The following is a 22,642-nucleotide window of genomic DNA, read 5'->3' as shown; positions in this document are numbered from 1 at the left end:
AAACAACGAAACCCTAGGTTAGGTCCACCACACAGCCGACTATCCGCCTCCACACTCGGACACTCACAGAAACCCCAAACCCTCGCAGTCTCCGGCGACCATGGCCGGCCGGACACCGTTCACCAACGTCGACCCAGCGACGGCGGCCGCGGCACGGCTCCAGGGCGCTGATCCTCACGAGCTGGACCAAACCATGGAGTTCATGCTACGGCTCATCTACACCAACCTCCCCGATTTCCCCATCTACGACTGCCCGCGCCTCCCCCCACCCCTCGCCCTCGCCGACGACCACTCCAGCGCCGTCGACCGCCTCAGCACCCTCCCCCGCGAGCTCCTGCGCGGCATCGTCTCCCGCCTCCCCGTCAAGGACGCCGCCCGCACCGCCGTCCTCTCCTCCCGCTGGCGCCCGCTCTGGCTCTCCACGCCCCTCCTCCTCCACGACGCCCACCTCCTCCCCAAAGGCCACCGCTGGCCCTTGACGCCGGCCAACTCGCCCGCCATCACCGCCGCCGTCTCCCACATCCTCGAGGCGCACCCGGGGCCCGTCCACTGCGTCCGCCTCGTCTGCACCAACATGAGCCTCTACCGCCCCCAGCTCGCGCGCTGGCTCCAGCTCCTCGCCGACAAGGGCGTCGAGGACCTCGTGCTCGTCAACCGCCCGTGGCCGCGCGACCTGCCCCTCCCCGCCGCGCTCTTCAGCATCGCCACCCTCACCCGCCTCTACCTCGGCCAGTGGAAGTTGCCCGACACGGCCGTGCTGCGCGGCGCCTCCTTTCCCCACCTCCGCGAGCTCGGCATCTGCTGCGTCTTCATGAAGCGCGGCGACGTCGAATGCCTCGTCGCCAGGAGCCCCGTGCTGGAGATCCTCAACATCCTGGGATGCATGGAGGAAATGCGTCTCCGCATCGTCAGCGACAGCCTACGGTGCGTGCAAATTTCCATGTCGAGCATCGAGCACATCCAAGTGGTCAAGGCTCCACTCCTCGAGCGCCTCGTCATGTATCGATCATCCCCCAATGCTGCTCGTGGCTTGTACACCAAACTCAGGATAGCCGATGCCCCCAAGCTGCGCGTTTTGGGATACTTGGAACCAGGTCAGGTCCTGGAGATCCGAGACACCGTCATCATGGTATGGTACACCCCCCGTCTCAACTCTTTCCACTTGTTCGGTTAGCAGTTATGTCCAACTGAACTGATGACTCAATGTGTGATTCTTCAATCTTGAATTGGGCGAATTTCAGCCTGGGATAAGGACGAGCGCAAGTACCATGCTCACAAGCGTCAAGGTTCTGAGTTTCAATGTGCGTTTTGGAGTTCACAGTGATGTCAGGAAGGTGCCTACCTTCCTCAGGTGCTTCCCCAACGCCGAGAGACTGCATATCATGGTAATTGCTGTCACCGATTCATGTTCTGCTTTTACTTTTCCTGCACATGCTATTCCCTGTACACAGTTCTCTGGGTGTGGTTCATTTGCATGGATCTTTCTAGTCAGCTATGGTGACACTTCTTTTTGGTCTTTTGGTTTGTGAATGCTGGGAAAGCTAGTTTAAGTAATTTTTCCTCTTGTTAAGTCAAGGTGATGAGACTAGCCAGTTATGAAGCGTGACATATGTGACCATGCATTGCCATTTATGCTTTTGTTGCATTCTTACCAAAATATTGTTATGGCCTTGCAACAGATTTTATTGCTTGCAGTTCCCTGACTTATTTGCATTGATGTGTCAATTCAGTTATCGATTGATCGTTGAAGCTCTTTATTGTCCTTTTGTTTTCTTCTAATGTGAGATTGGAATCATCTACATATGTATCCAGTTATAGGTTAAATGCCGTGCCTTGCCATTTATTCTCATCAATCATGTCTTCTCTACAACATGCTACATATTACTAGAATACATATTATAATTATGAAGGATTTCTTGAGCAAAAGGATTTTTTTATTTATAGTGCTTTGCTTCTTTACTTATCCTGATTTTCTTGCTATAGTGTTTCTCACTGTGTTCGTATGAGCAACTACTGTTGTTCAGTGCTATGGTACTGTAACAGACATTCATTGCTTATTACAAACTTGGGAAAGTTGCATATGGTAGGTAAACTAGCACATTTATGTCGACAGTTTTTAGGCTGTTCAGGTATTATGACTCTAGTTCTTCCATATCAGGACCTTGGGGACTTATTCCCACCTAATGTAGAAAACTAGAAACAGGCTGTCGTAGCTCACTTCTGGAAATTCGTACTAAAGAATATATCTGGTCAAATGTGGTTAAGACTTAAGAAGCCCATTGCGGACAGAGCTTTGCAGACTTTTCATCTCATTTTCCATGGAATAATAATCATGAGTCTTGTTTTAGCTGATACATCATTCTTGCTTTTTTCTCTGCACCATTAGGCTATTTGGTAATTAATACATTCTGCTACTTTCATCCATGGAAATATAGACTTGACACTTCTCCTACAAATCGGATCCAGCATTTAGATATTGACCAGTACAGTTTGCAGTACGTAGTGTTGAGCAGTTAGCTATGCATAAAGTGTAGATTCTGAAGCTTAGCTTCCAAAATGCTCTAAGTCCCTCACAGAAAAGGACTGATAATAGTTCTGCAGTACGTAGTGTTGAGCAGTTAGCTATGCATAAAGTGTAGATTCTGAAGCTTAGCTTCCAAAATGCTCTAAGTCCCTCACAGAAAAGGACTGATAATAGTTCTAACTTTTTTTTCCAGAAAGCTAATGGAAGTTATTTACCAATTTATCTTAGCTTATCCATGCTTTGCTTACACTCTTACCAATTTTCTCTACACTTCACTTGAAATTTTTGTTTTGATCTTGCAGAAGATTCCATTGCTTGCAATTTCCTGTTTATTTTGCATCGATGTGTCTATTCAGTTACCAATTTATCATTGGAGCTCTTTATGCATTTTGCTTTCTTCTACTGTGAAATGTGAGTCGTGTATTTACTTCCGAAGGCTAGGCTAAGTAATTGCCTGCCAATATATATAACAAAATAAGGTGATGATAATTTCAGCAATATGACTTGGCATACTTGACCAATTATCATATACTGCCTCTGTTCCATTTTTACTGTTGCAGATTTGTCTAGATTCACATGTATCTACACACTAAAACGCGTCTAGATATGTGCGTACCTAGACGAATCCGCGACAGTTAATATGGAACAGAAGTAATACATTCTTGACCAATTGTAGCTAAAAAGCCAAGCGCTGCCATTATTGTCAGCCATTGGGTCATTTCTATCCACAGACTAGAATACGCAACCAATATTATTGGGGTTGCAGGTTCATCTGTTTGTGTTGCTATCGAAATTTTGGTGTGCCATAGTAATATTGTTATGCTATTATATTGATTTCTGCTACCTACAGACTTCTTGTAGTGCTTCCCATTGTGTACTGGCTACCAGTGTTTGTGCTATGGATCATGCCAATGGCTGGCGTGCTTTATCTCAAACCGATTAAACTTACACATAATAAACTATCACATTTGCCGCCTACAGTTTATTTGGATGTCTATACGGCACACCACTCATACCAAATTGATGCTACTAGACTAATGGCACAATTTCAGGTTGCTGTCTCCGATTAAATAATTGTTAAGTGGTGGTTATAGCCCACACCTGAAATTTCTTGCTTTTACATTTCTGCTTTTGCATTTCTTGCATGCTATTCCCTGGACACAGTTCTCTGGGTGTGGTTGATTGCATAGATTTTTCTAGTCAGCTATGGTGACACTTCTTTTTGGTCTTTTGGTTTGTGGATGCTGGGAAAGCTAGTTTAAGTAATTTTGCCTCTTGTTAAGTCAAGGTGATGAGACTAGCAGTCTGGATGACTAGGCTAATTTTGCCTCTTGTACACAGTGGTCTGGCTTGTGAATGCTGGGCAAGCTTCTTCATTTATCCTGATTTTCTTGTTATAGTATTTCTCACTGTGTTCACATGAGCTAAGTGCAAAAAAAAAAAAAAAATCGAAATTGGGAGCATGGCCCCTGCCTCTGCATCAAAGTGGTGCACGCAGCTGTTTTTTGTTGCAAAGTTTTGAATGAGCTAGGTGTTGCTTATTACAAACTTGTGAAAGTTCCATATGGTAGGTAACTAGCACATTTATGTTGACGGTTCTTTAGGCCATTCTGGTATTGGTTTACCATAATAATATATAGTCTAGTTTTGCCATATAAGGACCTTGGGGACTTATTCCCAACTAATGTACTCCCTCCTATCCATATTAAGTGTCCTGGTTTTAATTCAAATCAAGACACTTATTATGGAACAGAGGGAGTAGAAAACTAGAAAAAATAGGCTGTCGTAGCTTACTTCTGGAAATTCGTACTAAAGAACATATCTGGTCAGATGTGGTTAAGACTTCAGAGCTTTGCAGACTTTACATCAAATTTGTTATGGAATAATGACCGTGAGTCTTGTTTAGCGCATACACCATTCTTGCTTTTTTCTCTGCACCACTAGGCTATTTGGTAATTAGTAAATTCTGTTACTTTCATCCATGGAAATATAGACTTGTCACTTCTCCTACAAATCAGACCCAGCATATAGATATTGACCAGTATAATTTGCAGTGCATAGTGTTGAGCACTAGCAATGTATAAAGTGTAGATTCTGAAGCCTAGCTGCAAAAATGCTCTATTTGCTAACAGAAAAGGACTCTGATAATAATATTGCCATTTCTAATTTTTTTCCAGACAGCTAATGGAAGCTATTTACCAATTTATCTTAGCTTATCCATGCTTTGCTTACATTGTTACTTATTTCCTCTACGCTTTACTTGAATTGTTTGTTTTGATCTTGCAGCAAATTTGATTCATTGCGGTTTCATGTTTATTTGCATTATCTGTCTATTCAGTTAGCAATTTAGCATTGGAGCTCTTTATGTTTTCTTCGATTGGAAATGTGATTCGTGTATTTACTTACGAAGGCTAGGCTAAGTAACTGCATGTGAATATAAGAGTAGACTGTATAGCATGTGTTCTATGACATAATTTCAGGCTTTCTTTATTCACCATGTCATCCCACCGCCCTCAGATGCTTTCTGAACTATTGGCTAATTTAGTCATTTTTTGTAGAGCAAAAGATGTGATCAGCCCAGTGATAACCTCGCCCTCAACTTCTGGGAGGAGTCTGGCCCCATTATAAATGTCATCTTGCGCATCAACACGATGAGTATCCGTGAGTTCAGAGGGGACCCAGGCGAGGTTGCCTTCCTGGAGTACTTCTTTCGGACCGCACGGGTGGTGAGGACCGTAGTGGTTGCGATGGCCAATCCAAAGTCCACACCGTTTTCGACAGACAAGGCGCGTTCCAAAGTAGAGAAGTGTTCTAAAAACACGGCCTGCATCACGCTTGTCCTTCGGAACAAGGGCCCTGCAGGAGGTGAACTTTGGAAGTTTAAGGATGGGGCAGATTTTTCCTTTCATGACCCTTTCTCGGTAGCAGAGGTTTCTCGGAAGCAGAGGTCAGAGTGAGATATGATTTCGTGGGGAAGTGGATAGTTTTTTGGGTGCAAACTGGAGCATCAAGTGTGGTATCTTCTGTTACTACTTGCTAATGTGTCTTTGTCTACTTTGTGGCTTGACGTCTGGTGGGAACATGAGATGACATAAGCTACTAATTAACTGACATCCTGCTTGCCCTGTAACCTGTGATCGTATATTTCCTAGCTATGCTCTTTAAAGACATTCCTTGCTAGTTATGGGTTGTGCATCCTGTCGTGTGTGATAGAGCACAGACATTCCTTGCTAGTTATGGGTTGTGCATCCTGTCGTTTGTGATATAGCACTCTGTGGTCAGCTGTTTTGTCATGATGAGAGTGAAATACACTCACGGTTGAAATGCGCTCCATCCTGCTCTTTCTCTGCTTCAATCTGATCTACCAATGTGCTGCCATGTTTGAGGTCGGCAAGAACCTCCTCTACCTCTTGTCCGTGTAGCCACCTGCTCCCTTGTGCTCGCTTTAGTCAATCTTCATTGTCGCTCACAACTGGAGCTGGCAATGTACTGGACCATCAAACCGAGGACTTCAGCGGACATGGCTGGGGCAAAGCCTGGAGTGGTGGCGACATTTAACGCTGGGTAGCCAAGTGCAGAGAGGATAACTGTTGGGTAGCCAAGTGCGGAGAGGATAACTGATGAAAGCATATAAGTAGTAAGCCCACTCCAAGATGAGTGCTCTCTCCTCCGACTTTCCTAGAGCCTCTGGTATCACAACTGAGACAGCGACGGGTTCTCCACCCATATGGGGATGGAGCGATAGAAGTATGAAAATAGGATAAGGTAGCGGTGAGATGAGCCGTTTAAATAGGTGTCAAGTGGAAGTGCAGTGATGTATGCAGCTCCTACTACCAATAGTTTTGATATAGCACAGCGACAAACTGAGAGGGATATATAGAAGAAAAGCTACACGCTTTCGTGGCTGCTTTTTCTTTTAACAGATGCAAAAAGTCTGGCTGCTTCATTGATTGAGAAGAAAGGCGTCCAAAGGCAGACCCAGGGACTCTGTTATAAAACATCTCACCCATTTTTTTAATGATGATGAAAAACTACAAAGGCCTAGAATGATACTTCCTCCGTTCTTTTTTAATTGACTCAAATTTAGTACATAGTTGTACTAAATGAGTCAAATTTAAAGAGACCGGAGGGAGTATATGATAGTTTAACTGATAGCACACCGCTACTTCAAAGAAACAAGACTGCAACAATAGTTCAGTGATGAGACGCAACTGTTGGACATAAAAAAAGGACTAAAACAATACTCGGCGAGACGTTGAATGGGCATGGCAATCCATCTCAACAACCACAAAGACAGAGCATCAAATGGAGGGTAGATTCCCTCTGAATGTTATAGTCTGCCAGGGTGCGACCGTCCTCCAGCTGCTTGGCACAAAAGATGAGGCGTTGCTGTATGGGGCGAGTGCCGTCCACCCGATAGATCATCATCTTGACATTGGCGATGGTGTCTGATCCCTCTACATCAAGAGTGATGGTCTTTCCATCTAAACACTGCACGTAGATGGGCATCTTACCTCCTGGGTTGACAGGGTGGAGGACAAGGAGAAGAGTGGACTCCTTAATAATGTTGAGGTCTGCCAAGGTGTCATCGTCCTCCAGCTGCTTGTTGGCAAAGATGAGGCACTGCTGACCCTTGGGAAAGCCCTCCTTATCTTGAATCTTGGTCTTCACCTCGTCAATAGTATCCAAGCTGTCAACCTCGAGGGTGATCATCTTGCCTGCTCCCGTCTCCATTATATAGATTTGCATGTTTTCTTGGAGGTCAATCGTAGTCTGGTGCTGGATGCCATAATCAGCCAATGTAAGGTTGTCCTCTAGTTGCACTCCATCAAAGAAACGGCGGTGTTGTTCCTGAATCTTTGCCTTGACAGTATACAAGGTATCTGATGGCTGGACCCTGAGGCAGATTGTCCTGCCGGTGGGGCTCTTCACATACAGATGCATCCTGTGTGAGTGAGCACAACAAACATCACCGAATTTTAGTTTCGTCTAGCTTTTATGAAGTTATTATTACAGAACAGTAGCGTCAACAATTCCAACATGCAGGTATACAAGCAAGAAACCCGTCATCTCAATACTAGTAGAGGCAGAACATGGTATCGCACTAATCGATCTTAGCATGCACAATTAAGCCTTGAGGAATCATTAAAAAAGTACGTGGTTCACTCAGCTTTTACAATTCTATATAGCTGCTGTAACTTTATAACTTTAGTCTGATACATGAAGAGAATATGCAGTTCTCAACGAACTGATCAATATTTTTTTACTAAAATAGAATCGACAAATGCAATCGCCAAATCAGCGAGAAGACTAAAGTTACAGGAGCTAGCTGGTGGCCTGGTGCACTCTTCAGTGTTGCGACAATGTATATCAATCTAATTGAAAAACAGATTGTATATGCATCCCTTGATTTCCACCACCAACTAAAATTAACAGCACGTTCTTTCATCAAGTCTACTATTTTGGCAACGCACAGCAGAAAAACGTTAAAAATTCCAATAGGTAGTACATCTACAGTCCCTAGATGAACAATTTTATCTGTGAGATGTTGAACTCTTATACTCCCTCCGTCTAAAAATAGATGTCTCAACCTATTGTGTATCTGTACACATCAAAGCAAAAAATGATAATGTCGTTTGGAGAGTGATTGCTGTGTATGGGTCTGCTTATGAGGAACACAAAATAGACTTTATTAATGAGTTGCATAATATTATGGCTTGTTGGAATGGTCCTACCCTGGTTGGTGGTGATTTCAATCTCATTAGAGAAAGGTGTGAGAAAAACACTGGAAACATCAACCAACATTGGGCTAATCTCTTTAATGATTGGGTTAATAAATTTAATTTGATGGAGATTAAGAATCCTAGTAGGCAATTCTCTTGGGCTAATAATCAAGATAATTTGGTTATGGCTCTTCTTGATAGAGTGTTTGTGACTACTTGCTGGGATTCTCTTTTCCCTGCTAGTAGCTTAGCCTCCAAAGCTAGGGTTGGTAGTGATCATACTCCTCTGGTGGTGGACACTAGGGCTTTGAAAATTCCTGTTAATAAGCAATTTAGATTTGAGAAGTGGTGGCTTAACATTGAGGGTTTTGACCAGGTGGTTGCCAAATTTTGGCAAGCCCCTTGTTATCTCCATAAATCTATTGACAGATGGAATTTTAAAATTAGAAATACTAGAAAAGGCTTAAAAGGTTGGGCTGCGAATATTGAATCTGCTCAAAGGAAGAATAAACAAAAGTTGGTTGATGAATATGATCTGCTTGATATTATTGCTGAAACACAGTGTTTATCCCCTGCTTCTAAGAAAAGGATGAAAGATATTTCTATTGAGCTTACCAATATTTGGAGTAATGAAGAGATTAAGGCTAGACAAAGGTCTAGAGAAAGATATATTTTGGAAGGTGATCGTAATACTTCCTATTTCCATTCTGTAGCTAATCAGAGGAGAAGGAAGAAACAAATTTCCCATTTGCAAGGGGAAGAGGGGATGGTGGATGACAACAAAGGTATGCTGGACATTGCTGTTAATTATTATAAGGCTTTGTTTTGCAAAGAGCCTTGTCTTGATGTAGATATAGTAGATGATTTCTGGGACCCAGAGGATATGGTGTCACAGAATCATAATGAGATGCTTGATGCTCCTTTTTCTGAGAAAGAGATAAAGGAAGCTATTTTTGGTTCTTATGCTGAAGGTGCTCCTGGTCCTGATGGTTTTTCTTTCCTCTTTTATCAACACTTTTGGGAGCTCATTAGAGCTGATTTCATGGCTATGGTGAAGGAGTGGAATGAGGGAAAACTTGATCTCTTTAGACTAAATTTTTCTCTTTTGACTCTGATTCCAAAGGAGACTGATGCTGTAACTATACAGAAATTCAGACCTATTGCTTTGACAAACTGCAGTTTCAAAATTTTCTCTAAATGTGCTACCAATAGGTTGGGTGTGGTAAGTGAGAAACTTATTTCTCCTAATCAGACTGCCTTTATTAAAGGGAGATATATACTTGAGAGTGTGGTATCTGCCCATGAAGTTATTCATGATGCTGTTCATAGTGGAAAAAGTGGTTTTATTTTTAAACTTGACTATGAAAAGGCTTATGATAGAGTTGATAGAGATTTTCTTTTGAAAGTCATGAGGTTGAGGGGCTTTAGCCCCAAGTGGATGATGATTATTGAAGGTTTATTATATAATGGTTCTGTTGGTGTTAGGATCAATGATTGCAATAGTAATTTCTTCCTTACTAGCAGGGGTGTAAGGCAAGGGGATCCTATTTCACCTATTCTTTTCAATTTCATGGCTGATGTGTTTTCTAAAATCCTTTATAAAGCTGCTTCTGGAGGTAAGATAGCTGGGCTTATGCAAGGCCTGGGAAGGGGGGGTATCATTAGTATGCAATATGCTGATGACACCTTACTCTTCCTTGAAAAAAGCTTAACTTCTGCCATTAACTTAAAATGGATTTTGGCTTGTTTTGAACATATGTCTGGAATGAGGATTAATTTTCATAAGTGTGATCTAGTTCCTATTAATGTGCTTGAAAGTGATGCACACCTTTTTGCACAATCTCTGAGTTGCAAGTTGGGTGAATTTCCCTTGCAGTATCTTGGGGTTCCTCTGCACCACTGCAAGCTTAAAAAAGAGGATATTCAACCTGTTGTTGATAAAATCATTAAAAAAGCTGCTGGCTGGAGAGGAAAACTTCTAAACCATGCTGCCAAATTAGAGTTGGTTAGGAGTGTTTTGGCCAGTATTCCCATTTATCTGCTTAGTGTGATCAAGTTCCCCAAATGGGCCATTACTCTTATTAATTCTCAGATGGCTCACTGTCTGTGGGATAATTATGAGGGGCACCATAAATACCATTTAGCTAATTGGGGTTTGGTCACTAGAAAGAAGGAGTATGGAGGTTTGGGTATCCCTGATTTATCAGAGATGAACATATGCCTTTTAGCTTCCTGGATCAAAAGATACCACTTGGATGATAACAAAGTTTGGAAACAGATAGTAGATAGTAAATATAATGTGAGTAACCCTAATCTTTTTTCTTGTTCTGCTAATGGGGCTTCTCCCTTTTGGAAAGGGGTGCTTTGGGCTGCCAAGGCTGCTAAAATGGGATATATGTGGAAAGTTGGAAATGGTAGAACTGTTAAGTTCTGGGAAGACCATTGGTTTGGGTCTTGCTCTTTAGCTATTCAATTCTGGGAAGTATATTTCCTGTTAAATGAGCAAAATAAAACTATTGCTGATCTTTGGGATGGTGTTTCTTTGAAAATGACTTTTAGAAGGTGTTTTGACCACAATTTAATGTTGCAATGGTTGGAAATTCAGCAAATTGCACAAACTATCCTTTTGGATGATTCTAATGATTGTTTGATTTGGAAGTGGGAAGCAAATGGGGTTTATAGTGTTAAATCCTTATATGCTGTGGTTAATTTTGGTGGGATTCAAACTGTTGACATACATTGTGTTTGGAAAGTCGAAGTGCCTCCAAAAATACACTTTTTTCTCTGGTTGCTCTCTCATAATAAGCTTCTCACTAGAGACAACCTGGTTAAAAGGCAAAATGTTGATGATCTGACGTGTGTTTTTTGTAATGAGTTAGAGTCTTGCCAACATTTGTTTTTTGACTGTGTGGTTGCTGCTAACTTTTGGAGAGGGACTTTGGATGCTTTGGGTGTTGATTTGCATATTTCAAGCATGCATGATGTTGCTGCTTTGTGGAATGATAGAAAGAAATATAAGAAGTGCAATTTGATTTTTGCTGCTGTTTTGAGAACTATCTGGATTACCAGAAATGACCATGTTTTCAATAGGGTTCAATGGTTTGGCATGCAGGCTTTGTGGAGACGCTTGGTATGCAACTGTGCTCAGTGGAAAATTTTGCTGAAGAAAGAGGAAAATGAAGGGCTGTTGTGTATGATGAACAAGTTGGAAGGAGTGGCCAGAATGCCACCACTGATCTTGTGGCCGGATCCTGGGTAATTCCGCAGAAAAAGGCTAGAACAAATCTGGAGGTTTGTGACAGGAACACTTCGAGAGGCTCTGGACCAATGCTAATGACAGCAGAAGATTTGGCAAGGACCCTTGAGGCAAATGACTTGGTCCTGGTGGGGGATGGAGCGTTCTTCCAGGTTATGTATCGTCAGTGATTTGTGATGGGCTGGGTCTGAACCTGCCTTCTTCTGGTGCTCGGCTGTCGTGTATTGTCTCGCTAGTGCTTTAAACCTGTGTTGTGTTTTGGTTCTGCAAGTGTTGTTGGTTTGTAATGTTATATTCCTCCGAAATGCTGTAGACTGTTGTATCTGGTTTCAATATATTGGAACCGGGGGGCATGCCCCCTATTTCTCTAAAAAAGATGTCTCAACCTTTTGTAAATACGGATATATCTACAACTATAAGATGTATATCTGGACAAAACTAAAACACCTATTTTTAGATGGAGCTATTAGTAACATTCGTCATCTACAGTTCTAAACAATCCTACGATCTAACAGATCATATGATTATGAATGCGACGAGACTAAACCATGCATGCATGAATATGAAGGCGATAGTAGATGAATATGGGCAAAAACAGCAGCACCCAGCACCATACGTACCTTGAAGTCAGACGAGATCTGATGCTTGTCGCTAGGATAAGCGGGCGGGCGTTCGGCGCGCGGCCGGAGAGCCCAGGTAGATCGGAAGGAGAGAGTTAGGGTTCGCCGGTTTGGGATAGATTTTATAGGGTCCAATCGGTTGCCTCCTCGAGATCTTGCTTTCCTGATTCTTTCCTTGTGTATCCAGGACGAGTTTGGGCTAAACGAATGTTTCTTTTGGACGCTCGTAGGGCGCGAACGTGTGAAAATAGACCCCGCGCGCGACTGGTTTGGAAGGTTTCCAGGGGAAAAATATTTGGAGCCCTGCCAATTTCTACAGTGTTTTCAGTTTAAAAAACCCAGTGTTTTTTTCCAATTCGCCATCATCGCGGCATTTTTTTCGATAAAGAGAATATATTAATATTAAAAGATATCAATTACACCTAGCCTCTGCAACAACGCCACACCCTAATGGCAGTACGGATACGCACAGCAAAAAAAAAAACTAAGAAACAAAAGTTCCGCTATAGCATCCTAGGCTTAGCAACAACAATACAACCACCACCAAGATAACACCTGAAATACAGAATCTCCAAAATACGATGCATCCAAGAAGAAAACGGTGCATCATCGCGGCATATATGTTGGGTTTTTGCATATATGTTGGGTTTTTGTACAATCAAAATAGTGACATACTTATAGTAGCGAATAATACAAGGCACAGATACATGAATTGTCTCTAGCGATTACAGGATAAAGTCTAAAAAAGAGAGAAAAAATTAGAGATCTTTAGGCTCCTTTTTTCCTAGCCTCAATCTTCTACTTTTCTTAAGGCAACCCAACAAAAATAGCATAGATGCAAAACCATGGATTGAGGGTTCTCCCACAATTTTGAGCCGCAATTTCTAAGACCACCACACGACCCGTCCAGTAAAGTATAATACCAACATTTGGCAAAAGTACCAACAAAAGTATTGCAAAGAAAATAAAGCGAGCAACCTAGTCAACGTGGCTGGATAATCTTAAAATCTTCAAACTCTTCTCTTTTTTAAGATATAATCTACTTTTCTGAAGGTAGCCCAAGAAAAATGATATAGATGCCAAACCATAGACCACGGTTCTCCCATAATTTTGAGCCTCGATTCTAAGACTACACACACAACACAATCATGGAACAACCTAGTCATTGTTGGGAGAGCCGAGAGTATGGATCATCATGATCGATAACGTATTCAAAATCGATCTGGCGAAGCAAAATCTAAATGATCATACATAGAGAAAATTAGTCTTCTAAAACCTCCATTGGCATCAGGAAGAAGATCTTGTCATCAAATGGAGGGCTGAAGATCACATATTATAGAAGATGCCATCTCCGATGTGGAGGCCAAGGAGGCTACCAATATCCAAACATAATAATCTATTAAAGACACTACTTTTATCAAAAAGTCCACTCTTATATCGGGTTCCTCACCCCTCCCAGCGATGGCAAGACAACCGAAGGAGGGGGAACTGATGTATGATGAAGGCAGATGTGGAGGTGGCTACTATGTTTTTCTAGAAAGGTGACAAGAGGTTATAAGAGAGGAGCATCGCTTTTCTAGTTTGGGATAACCCATTTGGTGGTCGACATGACTGCATATAGAAGAAAAGGAGGAATCTAGGACTGGCTTAGACTCGTATCGTTTAGAAGAACTATAGATGACGATTTGCTTTGGCAGAATCATTTTGGGCCCTGGTGATCGTCCCGGAGAATATATGCAAACTATCCCCCGCCTCGTGCACCATACGTTGGAGTTAACCACACCATCAGATATGCATCCCCACATCGAACCACGTATTTCCCGCTTCGAGACAAAAACGCAACAACTCTCTATAGCAAAAATGGCCTCTCTCCAATCCTCAACCACGGCGGTGGCGAATTTCATGTCGGCGTCACTCCCCTGTGAGCCACAACCGTCGCCAGAGAAGAATTCATCATAGCAACTCTAGTGGCGTTGCTCACAGTGATGACTGCAAGTGCAGAGGTATATTGTAGCTAGTTTCATAAGTAAGAGTATTGAACCACGGAAAGCTATTTGGTTAAGATCTTTATGCCCCTCGTCACTATCTAGCAAAGGATACTTATAAGCTTCCATTGATTTAAAGTAAGAGTGGTTAAACAAAGTTTGTTTGGTGTGTAAAGTAATGACTGAAAAGTAAAGTAAACGAAAAAAAGACAATTGAGATGTAAATGGTAATGAATGTTCAGTAAGGCAAAATGTTCTCGGAGAATGTAGGATCCACCTCTAGCATTGGCATTACTCATGATTAGGATAAATCTATGTCTTCCTTCATAATGTGTGTGGGAAAGTTCCATACAAATATGATCACATAGAGGCATCTCTTAGTTCATCCTGAATAACCACTATGATGATCGTAAGCAAGCCACCCGAGCCTCATAATTAAGGGTTCCCCATGAATATTGATGTGAGATTTGTGAATCTCTCCTTATCCCCCTTGCCCACATAAATAGCATGTTGATACGTTATGTCACCTAGCACCGTACATACTACCACATGTCCAAAGGTAATTCTCTCTCTAGTCCCAAAGGAAAATATTACATGGTCGGCTTCACATAATATCTAGACATAAAACTAACACACAACCATAAATCAAAGTTATAAATCATATTTATTTCATATCATAATATTGCTAGGGTTTATCCATCTTCCAAGAACAAGGTAAATTACTCACTCATGGAAGCAATCAAAAATATCATCATAAGCATATGAAATGGTTACGGGTATACGGATGCATATAAGTGCAAATCCAAAATAGCAATTGGAATTACAACAAGATTAGATGAGAATGGAGACAGTGATGAAGATACAGCGGTTGCTGAAGGGGATGATGTCTTGTCTTCCAATGATCCGCATAGCGGCAAGGATGGTTCCCCCTCAGGCTAGATCCCTTCTAGAGGTGAGGTTTCTGTGAAATCTGGTGGCTCTGAATCTCGAATCTCAAATCCATATTCGCGTGTTGAAAGTATTAGACGAGGCGGAGTCAGTGCCACATGGTATGAGAACGTGGTACGGGCGGGTCCTGCCCGTATCGATGGTCGTTAAATCCACTAGAGCCTCCTCTCGCGATGCCCTTTTCACCCATATGCGTGGAAAATCATTTAAATGAATTTTATCACTTTAAAATATCATATTTATGTCCAATATGATAGCTCGAAATGATATGTTCATCAATACCTTCGATATTTGGGATCCTATGGAAACAAGCATAAAAGATGCGCACGAGCGCCGTAAAATACTAAAATCCTATCACTACTTATGCAAAAAAACATAAGGTAAATATGCTTCAAAAATGCACTCATCAACTTCCCCAAGAAAGACATCATCTTAATGGACAAGGTCATCAGGTTCATGAAGCTCGAGTCATTAAAATACATGAGGCATTTGAAGCGCAATTATAATATCAGATATAGAACCATGCCATGAGTTCTATCACACTTCCACATCTCAAATGACTTACAGGCTTCCACAACATTGTACTAATAGTTTAAATGAAGAACAATTATTAGCATGTCATGGGACCATCATGTTCAATCAATTAAAATTGAGAGGTAAATTCAACATGCTTAGGACTTTTTCTCAATTTAGACCTTTCTTCATAAATTTTATAGCACTTTGCTTAGCATATTCTCAAATCTTGCATAGCTACTTTTACTCAAGCAATCTTTGACTTTTCTCGTTCTCTCTTCTTTTTCGTTGAAGTCAAATTAATGATTGTGACGTACTAACAAGAGTTCTTCTTAGACTAGTACTATCAGTGTGGAAGACTCTAAAATCGTCGCAAAGTACAAGCAAGATATTACTCATCCTAATTCATACATCAAATATAATAATCGTAAAATTTACAATACTCCAAATATAATAATGGCTCGAAAATTTATTGGGTATAAATCTTTCTGTCCTCAGAGGGAGCTAATTATGCAACTAATGCAAAACTTTAGAATTTAAAGCTAACATGCGTGCAAGAAAGTAACATGCTAAAAATGGAAGATAGATTACAAGGTGTTATAGATATCTCCAAACTTGGAATCAAGCCAGGTGGAATCAAATAATATCTTGTGACAGTAGTACTTCTACTTTGAAGGCGAAACTCTTACGTCACGGAGCCTGACATAGAGACTCTTGTTTGTTGCATCTAGGAGCATGATACTGACCTGCGTTGCTCATTTATTTTTGTCTGCTTGAGCACTGTAAAACTTGTGTATTTTAGTTATCTCCTCTTGATTTTTTATTGCACGAAGATTAATCTCAATTTGCTTCCAATACCTTTATTATCTTCTCGTCCATATGCTCAAGATAACGACACAGCAGGTCAATATGCTTAGAAGATCCTGAGGCTTTTACCTCCATTTTCTTGATACAGTGGTCCAGGTTATCGACGAAGGCTTGAATCTCATCACCATCTAACTTCAGCTTCTGTAGCAAGGATTCTCCATCTTCTTCAGGGGTCAAGTGTACTTCTTCGTGATCATCTTCTTGGCCTGTGAAAAGACTGAATACCTTGCGCCCTTCCTTATCATCTCCATCATCTTGAACCCATCTTCTGAACCCAACTAATTTAACCAAAGTTCTTCCTTCTTCTTCTCTTCAATGACCTTCTTTTCATCATTGCTAGGAACCGAGGATCTCCCATGGGATCCGGTCTTGATCTCCCTTGCTTGTAAGATCTCCTATGGTTGAGACATGGTCACGTGGTTCTTCGAGAGGGACGTAGTGTAGATGAGATATGTTTGTCACAAAGAGAACAGAAGAAACCTCTTTGGCAGAGTTTATGAGGGTTTAGGAATAAGAAAAACTCGTAATATTGGTTAGAAATTCGCACAAGAAAAGAATACCAACGAATTAGGAAAGAAAAGAGGCAAAAATGAAAATCTGGGTACTTTAAGGACCACTAGTACATGTGCGGCACATACAGTCCGCCCGTACCCGATACTCCAATCGAATTTTCCATCCAAAAAACTTCGGTAAAACCCCCCATAAATATGGTAAAGGAAGGACGCGCCCGTACGGCCTACTCGTACCGAAAGTTCGTAGCTTTCAATAGGAGGTAGAAATATTTTTTTATATTTCAAAACATGAACGCTAAAACGAAGATAACACTAAGTTTAATGACCATCGATACAGGATGGTCTGGCCTTACCACCCGGTCGTACCATCCTATCACGAAAATGAAATAAAAACAGAAACTTAGTGTATGGTTAACGACCACTGGTGCGGGAAGATTAGAAAACAAAAATGAGCAAAATTGAAATCAACTAACTTACCGGATCTTCAAGGAACCAGTTTGGGAATTTTACTTCCCTTCAACTTTTGCATTATTTTCCGCTTCCCCTGTGTATGGTTGGTCGCAAGAAATTGCTAAATCCATTACAAAAAGTTTTAGAAATTTTTGTCTCAGGTCGAATGGTACCTAGGGGTATATAGATTGATGATACCCTCTCTTGTGCTATTATTTCTTCAAGTGAACTTGGTACCTTATGTGGATTATCTTTCCTTTGCATTATCCACAACTCAAACTGTTGTAAAAGTAAAGTTCAACGAATCATTGTAGGCTTAACATTAGTTCTTTCAAGAATTTCTTTCAATCTATCACGATCAGTATGCACTCTAACTTTCGAGTCAATAATATAAGATTTAAATTTATCACAAGAGAAGACAACTGCAAAGAGTTCCTTCTTTGCCATTGGGTAGTTTCATTGAGCTTCATTAAGAGTACAAATATCATGATGAATGATATTGAGTTCATCACCATCACGTTGGCAAAGAACAGCCACAATGAATTAATTACTATCTTCAAAAAGTAGATCAAAAGGTTTCCTCCAATTAGGTGGTTTAATGATAGGAGCATTTAGAAGGTCTTGATTTAAAGTGGTAAACGCAATGAAACAAGTTTCATCAAAGTTAAAACGAGTATCCTTTTGTAAAATATTAGTTAAGGGCCTAGTAACTTTAGAGAAATTCTTAATGAATATTTTATAAAAACCTGCATAACCAAGGAAATTCCTTATACCTTTTACATCACGTGGAGGTGGTAGCCTTTCGATTGCTTCTATTTTTTTTTGCTTTATCAACCTCTATGCCCATACCTGAGATCTTGTGACCGAGTACTATCCCTTCTTGTACCATGAAGTGACATTTCTCCCAGTTCAAGACAATATTAGTATCTTCACACCGTTTCAAGACTTCATTAAAATTGTTGAGGCAATGGTACAATAAAATAGCTTGATGACTGCAAGTGTAGTGGTGGGTGAAAGAGCATAATCTTATCCCTAGTGTTTTGTGTGTTTGATCACAACACTCGAATAGAATTTTACCATGTGTGCCTAGGTGTGTAGGTTCAATATTATGCACCATGGATTTATACCCACCCTTCCATATGTATCTTGGTGTCTGATTTTACATTGGGCATGATGATATATGTGAATGGGTGTTAGTGATTTCGGTGTGGAGTAGTTTTTCCTGAAGAAAACAAGATCCTTATGGTTTTCTACCTTGGATCATCCAATCCCCAATGGTCGGATCATCCGGCCCCCTGGATGATCTTTTTCTAAGGACCAGCTGGGGCGGATGGAACAAACATCTGCCCCTGGATGTTTATTACTGCCGGGCGCATCAGTGCGCTTCCCACTTCAGGATTTCTGGGGGCGGATGGAAAAACCATCCGGCCCACGTTAGTGCGCTTCTCCTTTCCGTCACTGCGCGAAGGACCAGGGGTCGAGAGGAATATTCCCTTCAGGAAAAAGTATATTCTGTTTGGGGAGGCCGGATCATCCGGCCAATCTTCTGAAGGCCAGGCCCCGGAATCATCCGGTGGGTCGGATCATCTGGTGTACTAATGCCGGATCACCCCCCCCCGTGCACAAAAACGGCCATTTAGCCATACGGGCTATAAATAGGGGGAGTCTTCTTCCTTCTCAAGATAGATCTGACTGCACGAAGGACTTTCTCTCTAGCTCCTCCCAAGATCCATAGCTTCAATCGCGTGATCTCCCTCCCTACCCAACCAAATCAACTCAAACTTGAGGAATCGAAGGAGGAGGCCAAGGTCTACACATCTACCTAAGAAATTTCATGTTCCCCATCCATTTCCTTTGTGAAATTGTAAACCCTAGATCTCCTTAGTTGGGATCCTTGTTGTTTGAGGGCATCTCTTGCGAGATCTTGTTGTGACTAGTTTGGGATGTCGTTGGGATCTTCTGTCATTTGTGGAGTTTGTCCCAACCTTGTGTGGAGGTTAGCCACCTCGACCGGCCTTGCATAGTGGAGAGGTGGATACTCCTTTGTGGGGGGTTCACGATGAATAAGGTGACACCTTTGTGGTTCTACACCTCCTGAACGGAGGCGTACTTCCCTTGTTGAAGGAACTACGGTAAACATATCGCGTCTCGACTCCGCTACCACCCTTGGTTGTTCCGCTCATTTACTCTTGCTCTCGTTTACTTTGTCTTGTTGTTTGCATCGCATCATTTAGAATCACTTTACATTTATAGTATCCACCTTTATTTTCGCTTTCACTCTAAAAATTGAAAAAGGATAAAAATATTTTTAGCTCCTATTCACCCCCTCTAGTCGCATATTCGGTCCATTCAATTGGTATCAGAGCAAGGTCTCATGCTACAGCTTAACCGCCTAAGAGTTTGACCGACAAAGAGGCTTTAGGGGATGCCGTACTTCCCTTGGGGCAAGTGCCTGCTAGCGCGTAGTTGACGTGGGCGTAGTAGCTTCCTTGTGACGGTAAAGCACTCGTCCGTTGGGAACCCCAAGAGGAAGGTATGATGTCGTATAGCAGCAAGTTTTCCCTCAGTAAGAAACCAAGGTTTAATCGAACCAGTAGGAGTCAAGAAGCACGTTGAAGGTTGTTGGTGACGGAGTGTAGTGCGGCGTAACACCAGGGATTCCGGCGCCAACGTGGAACCTGCACAACACAACCAAAGTACTTTGCCCCAACTAAACAGTGAGGTTGTCAATCTCACCGGCTTGCGGTAACAAAGGATTAGATGTATAGTGTGGATGATGATTGTTTGCGAGAGAACGAGTAGAAACAGTATTGCGGTAGATTGTATTCGATGTAAAAGAATGGACCGGGGTCCACGGTTCACTAGAGGTGTCTCTCCCATAAGAAATAGCATATTGGGTAAACAAATTACAGTTGGGCAATTGACAAATAGAGAGGGCATGACAATGCACATACATGACATGATGAGTATTGTGAGATTTAATTGGGCATTACGACAAAGTACATAGACCGCTATCCGAGCATGCATCTATGCCTAAAAAGTCCACTTTCAGGTTATCATCCGAACCCCTTCCGGTATTAAGTTGTAAACAACAGACAATTGCATTAAGTATGGTGCGTAATGTAATCAATAACTATATCCTCGAACATAGCATCAATGTTTTATCCCTAGTGGCAACAGCACATCCATAATCTTAGAGGTTGCTGTCACTCCCCCAGATTCACGGAGACATGAACCCACTATCGAGCATAAATACTCCCTCTTGGAGTTACAAGCAATGACTTGGCCAGAGCCTCTACTAGCAACGGAGAGCATGCAAGATCATAAACAACACATAGATAGATTGATAATCAACATAGCATAGTATTCTCTATTCATCGGATCCCAACAAACACACATGTAGCATTACAGATAGATGATCTTGATCATGATAGGCAGCTCACAAGATCGGACAATGAAGCACAATGGGGAGAAGACAACCATCTAGCTACTGCTATGGACCCATAGTCCGGGGGTGAACTACTCACTCATCAATCCGGAGGCGACCATGGCGGTGTAGAGTCCTCCGGGAGATGATTCCCCTCTCCGGCAGGGTGCCGGAGGTGATCTCCAGAATCCCCCAAGATGGGATTGGCGGCGGCGGCGTCTCAGTATGTTTTCTCGTATCGTGGCTCTCGGTACTGGGGGTTTCGCGACGAAGGCTTTAAGTAGGCGAAGGAATTAGGTCAGGGGGGCTCACGAGGGGGCCACACAGCAGGGCGGCGCGGGCCCCCCCTTGGCCGCGCCGCCTTAGTGTGGCGCCACCTCGTGGCCCCACTTCGTATCTCCTCGGGTGTTACGGAAGCTTCGTGGAAAAATAGGAACTCGGGCTTTGATTTCGTCCAATTCGAGAATATTTCCTTACTAGGATTTACGAAACCAAAAACAAGCAAACGACAAGCGGCTCTTCGGCATCTCGTTAATAGGTTAGTGCTGGAAAATGCATAATAATGACATATAATGTGTATAAAACATGTGAGTATCATCATAAAAGTAGCATGGAACATAAGAAATTATAGATACGTTTGAGACGTATCAAGCATCCCCAAGCTTAGTTCCTACTCGTCCGAGTAGGTAAACGATAACAAAGATAATTTCTTAGTGACAATGCTACCAACATAATCTTGATCATATTATTGTAAGCACATGTAATGAATGCAGCGATCGAAACAATGGTAAATGACATGAGTAAACAAGCTGAATCATAAAGCAAAGACTTTTCATGAATAGTACTTAAAGACAAGCATCAATAAGTCTTGCATAAGAGTTAACTCATAAAGCAATAATTCAAAGTAGAAAGTATTGAAGCAACACAAAGGAAGATAAAGTTTCAGCGGTTGCTTTCAACTTGTAACATGTATATCTCATGGATATTGTCAACATAGAGTAATATAACAAGTGCAATATGCAAGTATGTAGGAATCAATGCACAGTTCACACAAGTGTTTGCTTCTTAAGGTGGAGAGAAATAGGTGAACTGACTCAACATAAAAGTAAAAGAATGGTCCTTCAAAGAGGAAAGCATCGATTGCTATATTTGTGCTAGAGCTTTTATTTTGAAAACAAGAAACAATTTTGTCAACGGTAGTAAAGCATATGAGTTATGTAAATTATATCCTACAAGTTGCAAGCCTCATGCATAGTATACTAATAGTGCCCGCACCTTGTCCTAATTAGCTTGGATTTACATGGATTATCATAGCATAGCACATGTTTCTGAAGGAGATATGCCCTAGAGGCAATAATAAAGTGGTTATTATTTATATCTTTATGTTTATGATAAATGTTTATATATCATGCTAGAATTGTATTAACCGAAACATTAGTACATGTGTGATATGTAGACAAACAAGAAGTCCCTAGTATGCCTCTTAAACTAGCTTGTTGATTAATGGATGATTAGTTTCATAATCATGAACATTGGATGTTATTAATAACAAGGTTATGTCATTGTGTGAATGATATAATGGACACACCCAATTAAGCGTAGCATAAGATCTCGTCATTAAGTTATTTGCTATAAGCTTTCGATACATAGTTACCTAGTCCTTATGACCATGAGATCATGTAAATCACTTATACCGGAAAGGTACTTTGATTACACCAAACACCACTGCGTAAATGGGTGGCTATAAAGGTGGGATTAAGTATCCGGAAAGTATGGCTGAGGCATATGGATCAACAGGTGGGATTTGTCCATCCCGA

General features: G+C 41.7%; 2 protein-coding genes across 3 annotated transcripts in view; one reads left to right on the top strand and one right to left on the bottom strand.

Moving 5' to 3' along the window:
• Window positions 1-100: 100 nt before the first annotated feature.
• Window positions 101-5,704, top strand: LOC124678033 (F-box/LRR-repeat protein At3g26922-like). 2 transcript variants are annotated; one of them, XM_047213971.1, is made up of 3 exons: window positions 101-1,129; window positions 1,242-1,385; window positions 5,083-5,704. In XM_047213971.1, exons 1-3 carry the CDS (start codon window positions 101-103, stop codon window positions 5,479-5,481), a joined length of 1,572 nt encoding a protein of 523 aa, XP_047069927.1. In that variant the 3' UTR covers window positions 5,482-5,704. The 2 variants fall into 2 exon arrangements, with proteins under 2 accessions (XP_047069927.1, XP_047069928.1); XM_047213972.1 differs by lacking the exon at window positions 5,083-5,704 and adding an exon at window positions 3,808-3,876.
• Window positions 5,705-6,802: 1,098 nt separating this feature from the next.
• The window catches only part of LOC124678034 (polyubiquitin-like), a 16,564-nt gene continuing 724 nt past the window's right edge, over window positions 6,803-22,642 (bottom strand). The window contains exons 2-3 of the mRNA XM_047213974.1: window positions 18,242-18,254; window positions 6,803-7,469 (exon numbers count right to left, since the gene is read on the bottom strand). Of these exons, the coding sequence (XP_047069930.1) occupies window positions 6,803-7,469; window positions 18,242-18,254 (680 nt within the window). The remainder of the gene's footprint in view (window positions 7,470-18,241; window positions 18,255-22,642) is intronic.

Source organism: Lolium rigidum, chromosome 7 (assembly GCF_022539505.1).
Source record: "Lolium rigidum isolate FL_2022 chromosome 7, APGP_CSIRO_Lrig_0.1, whole genome shotgun sequence".
NCBI classification, from domain to species: Eukaryota; Viridiplantae; Streptophyta; class Magnoliopsida; order Poales; family Poaceae; genus Lolium; species Lolium rigidum.
Note: the sequence above shows the minus strand (reverse complement) of the source record. Positions and strands in the feature narration are given on the sequence as shown.